The 11316-nt window shown below is 39.5% G+C and overlaps 1 protein-coding gene across 3 annotated transcripts in view; it reads left to right on the forward strand.

Moving 5' to 3' along the window:
- ALKBH8 (alkB homolog 8, tRNA methyltransferase) overlaps window positions 1-9249 on the forward strand; it is a 49849-nt gene extending 40600 nt beyond the window's left edge. For 2 of the 3 annotated variants that reach the window (XM_063305824.1, XM_063305825.1), the window contains exons 9-10: window positions 6948-7097; window positions 8463-9246. In XM_063305824.1, coding sequence (XP_063161894.1) covers window positions 6948-7097; window positions 8463-9017 — 705 coding nt within the window. In that variant the 3' untranslated portion in view covers window positions 9018-9246. Of the gene's footprint in view, window positions 1-6947; window positions 7098-8462 lie in introns of all 3 variants that reach the window. The other variant, XM_063305823.1, reaches the window with a different exon arrangement.
- The last annotated feature ends 2067 nt before the right edge of the window (window positions 9250-11316 follow it).

Genomic DNA, 11316 nt, shown 5'->3' on the forward strand with positions numbered 1-11316 from the left:
AAGCTGGCTTGCAGCTAAACCTCAAAAAAACCAAGATGATGGCAACCAGCTTGATTGATAACTGGCAAATAGAGGGAGAAAATGTAGAAGCAGTGAAAGACTTTGTATTTCTAGGTGCGAAGATTACTGCAGATGCTGACTGCAGTCAGGAAATCAGAAGATGCTTAATCCTTGGGAGAAGAGCAATGACCAATCTCGATAAAATAGTTAAGAGCAGAGACATCAGGCTGACAACAAAGGTCCGCATAGTTAAAGCAATGGTGTTCCCTGTAGTAACATATGGCTGCGAGAGCTGGACCGTAAGGAAGGCTGAGAGAAGGAAGATAGATGCTTTGGAACTGTGGTGTTGGAGGAAAATTCTGAGAGTGCCTTGGACTGCAAGAAGACCAAACCAGTCCATCCTCCAGGAAATAAAGCCAGACTGCTCACTTGAGGGAACGATATTAAAGGCAAAACTGAAAGACTTTGGCCACATAATGAGAAGACAGGACACCCTGGAGAAGATGCTGATGCTAGGGAGAGTGGAGGGCAAAAGGAAGAGGAGCCGACCAAGGGCAAGGTGGATGGATGATATTCTAGAGGTGACGGATTTGTCCCTGGTGGAGCTTGGGGTGTTGACGACCGACAGGAAGCTCTGGTGTGGGCTGGTCCATGAAGTCACGAAGAGTCGGAAGTGACTAAACGAATAAACAACAACAAAAAATTCATCAGATGACTTTTTAATAGTTGTTTTCATGTAGGGACATGCATTCTGAATGCATTTCTTTATTGGTGAGGTTCAGCAGCTAGAAAGTGATTGAAAATTAACTCCTTACCACTATTTAGTAAATACCACTTCCATCATGTGAGAAATGATTCAGAAACCACTTTCCTCTTAAGATTGTATTTTAATGTTGTTGCAACCCAAGTGTATTGAGAAACAATCCACACTCATCAAGTACTCAGTTATCACAGCAACAAGCCAACAGCACAAACAAGAAGCTGTGTATGAACTCTCTTCAGATAAGCAAAAACCTGCTGCAATAACCCCAAATTCCAAAAAGCAAAAATAGACTCTCTATATAACATGGTTAATACAATGGATAGCTGTAGAAATTCATCTGTCCACACAACCAATCACAACCCAGCCCAACCCATCACACGAACAGTTTTGCCATACATCAAAAATCTCTTATAAACAACTGTTTATTGCAGCCCCTTGCCATCACAGTAGCCCATAAACCAACAAAAGGTATCCAAACCATCCTAAGCAAACCCAAAGACCCAACTGCCAAAGAAAAGAAAATAGGACATCACTCACAACATACAATGCTAGGAGTGTGAAAACCACCATACAGGGTAAACAGGTCCATGAACATCAATTGGCAGTCAGAAGGCATGATGAATTTCCTAACACACTGACAAGCTGAAACACAATTTCAGTTGGGAAAATGTAGGTATTTTAGAATAAGCTGGGCTTCAAAAATGCAATAGAATTCCTAAAGGCTTGGTGCTCTGATAAATCAGCCATTGAAATAAACTTTATCTATAAGCCATTCAGAAAAGGAAGCAGCCAAAATCAAGGAAAGGGGCAAACAGCCCAAAGCGCATCCTTCCTCATCAGCACCTTTAGCCAACTCCCAGATAATCAGGAACCAGCACCAGATAGGAATGATCAAGGAAGAAACAATACCCCATTCAAAGAGCAATCCAGGAAGAAACACTATACCAACCAAAGGCGGGTAGATTAAACTGGTGTATATAAACAGCAAACTTCACTCCCTCATGCACTGATGATGCTATCTAGCCTGGTAGTGAAACATCTGCAAAAAGAAGCTCAGAGACTGCCAAGAACCCAACAGTTCAACCCTGAGCTACATATATTCTCCACTGTTACATGAAAGTAAACTATTTTCCAACACTTCATCAATAAGCAGCATGATAAAATCTTCCTAAACCAATGGAACTTTAAAAATCATCTAAATGCCTGCAGAGATAGAGATGTCTATGTCACAGGAATTGACACTGTTGCCCAATGAAATTTAGTTCATGTGTACCTCCAGTCCTATCTTTACTTCTGAAACAAGCTTCTGGAGGAGCATGGAGCATCAAGCCCTCAACTGTGTATCTTTCCTTTGGGGCCGTGACATATATTTAGTAGTTTGTTGGCTTTTCCAGTGGAAAAAGGATGATTTGGATCTAGTTTTAGAAGCCAGACTCCTGCAGCAGCTACCCAATGTCACACTTTCCCATTTATGTAAACTTTCCCTCCCTACAATTTGCCATATCGTTGTTCTTGATAAGGGATTGAACTGTCTCTCACAGGCTGTGCCAAGCCCAAGAGTTGCTCTTTCTTCCCTGCTCAGGGTCTGTAGCTCCTTGCTTGCACAATGAAATCCTCCACTATTCCTTCATCAGTTCCAGTGTGAGCTTTTGCAACTGCTGGTTTCATCTGTCCCCATTACACTTGGTGTCGCTATCTATCCTTGGCTAGTTTACCAACTGCCTGCATCTTCTTTAATTTGTTTTCTCATAGTACAAGCCCTCTTTCAGTCTCTGGACTTGCTGCTTTTCTGTTGCCATTAGTTCAAATGGGGCTGCCACATGGCTCAAGATTGCATCTCTCCCCCCTGTCTTTCCCATACATCCAGAGAGTATGAATACAAATAGCATATCAAATGCAGAACATCTTGTTGGCAGGCCTGATGATTGTACCACTGTGGGAAAAGGCTCATCAGTATTCATCTGCATTGTTGCACATGTGCCAAAGTTGAGCCTTGGCATTCCAAATTGGTTGCTGGACTGAAGTTTGTCTCTGAATAAATTCTGATTCACAGAAGCATGTCGCAAGCGAAAGGAAGTTAATTAGTTAGAAAAATGTTAAAATAACCTCTGATAATCTGAATGAGATCACAACATTGGTTGAGGAATGATAAAATGCAAGTTTGCAGTAATTATCTCTTTCCAGTTTCCATGTACATGCATCCAGTATCCATCACATTTACACCAAAAGGAAATTTAGTCTGGAGCTGGGGCATTCTTTGTCTTTTTATCACACTTGAAGTAATTGATGCTCCAAAGTCTTTTTATTTTATTGCAACATCTAATCTTTTTGTTTTGGGCAGTGGATTCACTTTGCTACACAGGATGTTACAACTAAGCCTGACTTCACAATTATTTTATATAATTTAGATGCAAATAAGGACTTCATATTCTGGCTGTCATATGCTTTATTCCTCTTGGTTAGCTAAGCTGTAGCTTATTACATTTTATCAGAGTACAGTATTGTTGTTCCTTTCAAGGTCATTTCAGTGTTGTCTTTTTGAATGAATTCTTGCTTCTCTGTCCATTTATACTGTTCTTACTTGGGACAGCAGAAAGCGATTGAAGTGAAGGGAATTTTGTCTCTTCATAAGAGGACGAAGTTTGCCTTTTGAGTCGTACTGAGTCTCTTTATTTAGTTGTTGAGATGGTCAAGTGATGGATCAAATTCCACCCCTTCCTCCCAGCTCTAAATTACCTAACAGGACTCCTTGTTAGAAATTGTTTTCTTCAATGTTTTAACACTATCTTTTTCACCGAGTCATTGAAAATACTTTGTTTAGACTTTGTAAACACCAGAATGGACCAATTTGCTTGTTTGGAGAGCGATCTGTTCTGCAGATGGTGGGTGCTGGTGCTGTAAATGTTCTTAATTAAAAAACAAAGCCTTCATGATTATACCCAATAATGAAATTGGCACCATTAGTGATAATGATTTCCCAGTTATGCAAAATCTATGATATGAATAGCATTAGGTGCAATTGCATGCACTTTACATACTACATAACCAAATCCAACAAAACTAAAGTGTGGGATATCTCTTTTTCTTACAAATCTGCTTTGAAAATTAGGTCTGGCCTATATTCTGTCAATAACCCACTTTGTAATTGGCAGCTAAAGCTGACTAAATAGAATTTAATCTGTCTTGGTTGGAAACACTAAAATAAATAACCTGTTGTTAAAAACATTGTATTTATGTTAACATGGATGGGTAAATTGTTATAGTTACCAAAGGAAGCTATTTGTTGGTTTTAGTATGCCCCATCTTTTGACTTTACATGACATTGTTTTCATTTGATGTATGTAAGTCCATGAATCAGACTCAGTTTATAGCCTTTGCATCCTGTTTTTATTGTCTTCCAGCAGCTAATCCATCAACTAAATTACTCTTCTAGATCAACATTTGTATTCATAACAAGCGATTGGTGATACAAATTTGCATGGTTCCCTGTGTTGTTGGTTTTTTACTGTAATAAGCTTTTTATATGTAATTTATTTCCTCCTTGCAAATACAATATCTTGGCTGTAAACAGACTGATTCCTGGATTGCCATGATGATTATGAATAACTATAATTTTATATAATCTATGAATGGAACAGTATTTCACTCATAAAGGGGGCTTTACCTGATCACCTTACCTTGGCAGTCTCTGAAACACCCTTGAAAGGTGTGTGTGTATGTGTGTATAGTAGGTATATACTGTACAATGCCTTTCTGTTCAGAAAGCATTCAGAAAGTGTTTGGGACTCTTAGAAACAGAGTGATATGTTGCAGGAGACTGTAAATCAGGAGTCACAACTTTTGGAGGGTCAGTGGATGTTCCTGGATTTTGAGAGCATGCTATTGGCACTCTCACAAAAGGTTGCCCTAGTGGATGTGGTTAGTCATAAAATAGCCGTTTATCAAAAGGCAAAATGGTAAAGTTCCTAGTCTCCCTTTCCAGCTTTTGAGGGCCCAGGTAAAAGAAACATTATTTCAAATAAAGTTTATGCTTGAGCCTGACAGTTTGCGTTGCACCATGCTAGCTCTCTGTCTCTTTAAAAAAAAAAGAATCTAAAAAATAATAAAACCTGGTAGGACATGGAGCCCGGGAGGCATTACAGGAGGTGTCTCTGAGGACCCTTCTGGAGTTGTAGGCTGTAAACGTAGGGCAGAATTAGTGACCTTGCTTGTTTCCTGCACTAATGAAGAAGCAACTTGGGATTCAGTCTGGTGCTTCCTTTTCAAATCTCCTTCATTTTACAGCTGCTGTGCTCAAACTGATAGCATTAATACAGTAGAAGTGTTTCTTCTACAATCCTGCTGGACCTCTGAAGCTATCCACAAAGCCATTTCAGGTTGTTTGATGTGATCTGAAGGTCAAATGAGAGTGCTGCAGTGCTCCTTTTCTTGGAGTTGAAAATTGAAGTGATCTCTCCTGCTGCGTGTTTCCATGCTATTTGAACTAGGCTTGTGATAGGAAACACTACAGTTGGTAATAAATTAATAAACCCAATTCAGACTGTCTCTGAACTTCTTACTGATTGGAAAACAGGGAGGAATGCAACTATATATCTGTCTAATGGCAACAATATAAATACCCTTTTTGTCCCATAGATTATTTCTTTAAACCTCTGATTTCAACCAAAAGCAGATGTCTCAGCATCTTCTATACATGGACTGACTGTGCCTCTTGAGGCTAGCTCTTTCCAAAATTTAGATAATCTGCTTGAATAAGAACAAGTTTATTAGGGGTAGGAGCTCTTCAGTATTTACAATCACTGCACAAAATTGGTCTTACTAGTTCTAGGACCAATAACTTATATTCCTTGTAAGACTGAATACTGCCCTACCTAACTAGGATAGTCTGAAGGAACTTGTGGTTGTCAGCCTGAAGCAAAGAAGATAGTTGTGTACAGATACATTACCAGTGACAAATATTCTCAATCTGAACTTGGCTCCTATTGCCTGGCTGGTAGCTAATTATTATATTTATTTTCAGTTATAAAATAGTTTTGTAAAAAGTAATATTAGAAGGGAGGTGGTAGGCAGCCAGAGCTGCTGAGTGGCTCCAGTTAAAAGGAGCCATTTTCAGAGTCCCGTTTTCACGAAAGGGGTACTAAGGCCACTATAGTGGAAATTGGATGTAAGACAGTGGGCGGAACCATGCTCAGCCTAGTCTTTGCATTCAGCCTAGCCTACGATGCCTTGTATTCACTGTAGTTTTGTAGTCTTCTGCTTAATACCTGCATGTGTATTGATTTATTCCGAGCTGTTTTGAGTGTCTTATGGAAGAGACATGGGGCAGTAGAATGTATTTCAAATAAATAAGGTCAAAGCTAATATTGCTGCCAGCATTCCTAAGTGAATTAAGTCTAGTTGGAGAAAAGGAGAATAATAAGGGGCATAGGCAGCCATGATTGCTCTCTCTGCTTTCCTTCCTTTTTTCTTTATTTGGCAGATTGATAGAACATATAGCAGGAGTGCAAAAGGTGGAAGAGATGAGAAGAAAGTATTACTTCTCCCTGGGGGAGGATTGGTTGGGATCTGTTTCCTGTTGCTTCTTTACAGATCAGATGATATTAGAAGGAGGATTTAAACCTAAATCCTACTTTTAGTTATGTTGATTGGATCCCAGATGGGGTGTCTTGGTGCCAGGGATGAGAAAAGAGAACTGATTTCTTAATGCTACTGGGGGGATCAAGCAACAATTTGTTATTGATACCATTTAGACAGAGTTAGTAAGCTCACCATCTATTAAATACAGCTAGTATTGAACTACCCCATAAGTCTTGGTGGGGTGGGGGGGAAACTGGTTTAGAAATCAAGGCAATCAGTGTGGTGGATTGTGTTAAAAGAACAGCATAAAAGAGAGAAACTTAAATGCCTTGATACATGCAGGTGCAATTTTGAATATGCAGTCCTTCACATCTGGGCAGCCAGCTGTTACTGCTCTTTCCACTGAAGAAGCATGCACACATGCTGTTAATCCAGCCCTTGGATCATTATTTTGATTCTTCCCTAAAGAGGGAAAAATTAATCAACATTTCAATATTGGATCTAGAAAACTAGTCTTTGATTACTGCTTATTTCTGCAAAAGCTGCAGGATTTTTATGTTCATTCCTGGTTTGTGTACAGTCTTCTCACACTTTTTTTTTTTAACAGTTTGGCTGTGATCGTAGTAAAACTCTGGTAGACATCTGTGGAGAAAAGGGATTTCAGGCTTTTGTGTGTGATGCGCTCACTGTGCCAATACGGAGTGGTTCGTGTGATGCTTGCATATCCATTGCAGTCATCCATCATTTTTCAACAGTGGTATGTTAAAACTGATTAAAATGGAAAAATTGTAACATAGTTTGTCCTTCTGTTTCAGGGTGTTTTTTTTTTCATTCCAGGAATTAGCTGTGAACCCCAGTCCCATTTTTGCAGCACCCAGAGAACTTCCAGATTGCTCCTTTGATTTTTAGACCACAATTATTGGCGCAATTGAATTACCGTGCTTATTTTCCATCTATAGCCACCCCCTGGGTTGGGGGGCAAGAAAGGAAATGAAAGAGAAATTCTGGAGCACCTTCCCACCTTGTGAAATTCCCGTATCACTCAAGTTTTTCTAAGCATCTCAGCATCCCATGCAGCCCACAACACAAATTTTCCAACTCTGCCTATTCTGACTGGCAGTAGTTCTTCATGTTCTCTGGCATATTTTCTTAATCTTTGTTCCCTGAAGATGCTGCTACTAAACCTGAATTTTTTTTTTTGCATGTAAAGCATGTGCTGGACCACTGAGCAGTGGTCATGTTTCAACCTCACTGAAGATGGGTATACTGAAGCAGATTACAAACTAAGTGTTTTATTGCGATGTGAGATTCCTCAGAAAGTTTTGCAAGACCTTGCTCTCCAATTTTGCTTTCATAAGTTGGGTTTAGCCAATATTGCATTAACTTTTCTTATTTTGGATGTGAACAGACCATAGAACTTGCATGCTGTGCTTCTCAGTTGCGCTAAAACACAACCAACACTTTTTTTTAAGTGTACAGGCAGATGATAGGTTGTAGCTTAGCTACCTGGAGGACCTCTTTTGCCTACCTTGACCTGCCATCACTTTCCTGTTCTCAAAGGAAACTCAGTTACACGCCCTGTTAACGTTTAACGTACAGTTAGGAGCCTTATGGAGCAGCCCCTTTACTATGAGAGATCTATTTTGTGATGTACTAATTAAAGTGTTAAGTAAGTAAGAACCCTTCTTTCAATACAGTGCTCACATCTTATGCTATGGTAACTGTTTCTTGTTCTGTTTGTTTTTTATTGTTTGCTGAATTTTAAACATCATTTTAATTGATATATTAATTATATACTGCAAATATACAGTACATATATATAAATTCTGATTTTATTGAATTTTAAATTGCTTTATTGTGAACCGCCCAGGGTCCCCCGAGTGGGGGAGATGGGCGGTAATAAAAATATGATAAAGAAATGAATGAATGAATGAATGAATGAAAGAAAGTATATTTTAAACAATAGAAACAAACAGACTAAAGAGTAGTATAGCTGTTCCTAATTCTCTGAGTTTCCAGGGCACGTTGGGTTTTGTATTTGTTTTGAGTACAATTTTTAGCTTGTTACACTTTACCTTCAGGATGACTGGCTCTGTTCCTCCCCCCCCCGCCCCCCCACTAGGAGAGGAGGCTGGCTGTGCTCTGCGAACTGACTCGGCTGCTGAGAGCAGGTGGAAAGGCACTTGTTTATGTTTGGGCAATGGAACAGGAATACCGGGAACAGAAGTCGAAGTATCTGAAAGGGAAGAAGGCTAGTGATAAAAGGCTTGGCAAAGATGTCAGTGACGCGCTGAACAAAACAGGCAACAGTGAATGCCAAGGTTTAGCACAGCCCAGCAAGGACTGTAATCAGCCTAAGGGGAAGAGCAGCCATCTAAACCAGGTGCCTCCTGCCAGCCTGCCAGTTCATACGAACAGAACTTCCTTTGACTCCCAAGATGTGTTGGTCCCTTGGCATCTGAAAGATGGAAGAAAGAAAAAGACAAGACCTGCCAAGCTTTGTCAGGCTCTGGATGGCTCTGCAAACGTTCAGGAACCCAGCCCTGTTTTTCACCGCTATTACCATGTCTTCTGTGAAGGCGAACTGGAACGGCTGTGTAAACAGCTAGATTGCGTAAAGGTGCAAGAAAGTTATTATGACCAAGGAAACTGGTGTGTGGTTCTTGAGAAGCAGTGATGTATTCACAGTTCCAGGGAGGCAGCTGGGTCTTTGATGGACTCATTAATACAATTATTTCCAGGGTATTTCTAAAACATGCTTACTTTGGCATTTGGCATTTGGCTTTTAGTATTGTGTTTACAATTAAAAAATAAATACCACCTTTACATGTTGCGAGGAGAGAGTGCTGTTTTTCTTCCCCGATTTAAGAAATTCTACCCAGATGTATTAGATTTCATGATCATTTATTTTATTTATTTTTTATTTTCTATCCCACCTTTATTATTTTTTATAAATAACTTAACGTGGCAAACGTACCTAATACAACTTCCTCCTCCTATTTTCCCCACAACAGCAACCCTGTGAGGTGAGTTGGGCTGAGAGAGAGTGACTGGCCCAAGGTCACCCAGCCAGCTTTCATGCCTAAGGCGGGACCAGAACTCTCAGTCTCCTGGTTTCTAGCCCGTTGCCTTAACCACTAGACCAAACTGGCTCATCCTTGCAGTTTATAGTCTGTTGGCTCCAATCAAATCCTGAAAACATCTGATTTGGTACATTCATATACAGGCAATAATAAATCCATGAGAAATGTCAAACCTAAGAAATGGCTGTTTTATTTAGCAAAACTAGCAGGTTACAGTGAGTCCTAGTCCCTTGCACTAGGGCGGTGTTTCTCAACCTTGGCAACTTTAAGATGTGTGGACTTCAACTTGCAGAATCCCCTAGCCAGCATTATAATGAAACAGAAATTACTTGTAACTAATGCAGGAATGGAAGATAAGGCCTGGAATGGTCTCAGAGTGGGAGAGGCAACAAGGGACTTTTTGAAAGGTAACATAGCATCCTTGATTAAAGGCAGTGCCAGCACTCTATTGTTGTTTTAGCAAGCTTGCCCACTGCCTCCTTTGCCACAGTTGCAGAAAAAAAGAAATAAGAGGCCAATTGGCACATTCCCAAGTCCTTCACAATCTCCCAGAACATTAAACTTGGTCATGAATTCTAAAGGTATGTGAGCAAGGGCCTGTGGATCTTTATAGAGCCCTGCAATTATATTTGGTTGGTGATGCTACAAGATACAAACATCACTGGCATAGAAAGCACAAAGAATATATGAATAAGCAAACGAAGTAATGCACAATTCTATATGGATGGATGGATGGATGGACATATATATATATAAATAAAAGCAGGCAATGATGTATGATAGATAATATTTTCTAGTGGACCTTCTGCTAATTATCATTATTATAAATGACTATATGGAGATCCCAAAAAGGTACACAAAGATACAGAATATCAGAAGTCAAAGCTTCAGAGTTTCTATTCCCCAGCTTCATTTTTCCACCAGCACTTCATTTTTAATTGATATGCAGCAAAAGGCTTGCATATGTATGAGTGTGGGATTCCTATGAAATTTAGAATCCTGGATGCACCAAGTTTAAATTGGGAGGTAGGGAGGAGGAGGAACACCATCCACAAAATAACCTTTAACAGAGTGTGTTACAAAACGTACAATATATCATTTGTAAGATAAAATATATACACAATTAAAATCTAATTAGGCCTCAACATAACTCCATAGTAAATGAGTTTAGCTAATTCTAACTGGCATAATACAATCAACTAAGTATCCTATCATATCCAAATAAAAAAACAGCAATGAATGTAATATAATCAATTTAAAAATCCCAGTCCCCATTAGCTTCCATGGAAATAGTCAAACACAATACAATGGTATTATTCAATGAATCAATCAAGCTTTATTATAGATCCCAGAACCAGACTGCAAACAAGAAAATATATTATTAGATCCCTGCAAGATAATAACAGTCCTTCCATTAGAACAGGGTATTTTTAAAATTTGATTACTCAGAATCTAATAGAAAAGGTGCACTAGGTGCATAAAAGCCTGAAGACAAGATGTCACTGTCATAGTGAACAGAACTGACGCTTGCCCCTGGTCCAAAGATTGGGTTGCCTATCCAGACCCCTAAGGAATTAATAAGGCATGAAGATACGCAGAACTGCTAGTACAGAGAAACCAGAAATCTGAATTGATAATATGATTGGACTGAAAGCCGGCAAGATCACATTAGAAGTGAAGTCAAGGAAAACAGAGAAGATCCAAAACAGTTCTCATGAGGTTGCTTCAGACCTGAACAAGAATTCAAATGAGTTCTTGCCCACTGTGGTTTGGAAGGCACAGAAGGGGGTCCAGCAAAATGGAATCCCACAAGGCTATCATGCTTGTCTAGAATTGTAGGTTGCTATGAAACGTACAGCAAGAACCAGCTGTTTACATCAGCTAACATAAAAT

The sequence above is a fragment of the Candoia aspera genome, chromosome 5 (genome assembly GCF_035149785.1).
Source record: "Candoia aspera isolate rCanAsp1 chromosome 5, rCanAsp1.hap2, whole genome shotgun sequence".
NCBI classification, from domain to species: domain Eukaryota; kingdom Metazoa; phylum Chordata; class Lepidosauria; order Squamata; family Boidae; genus Candoia; species Candoia aspera.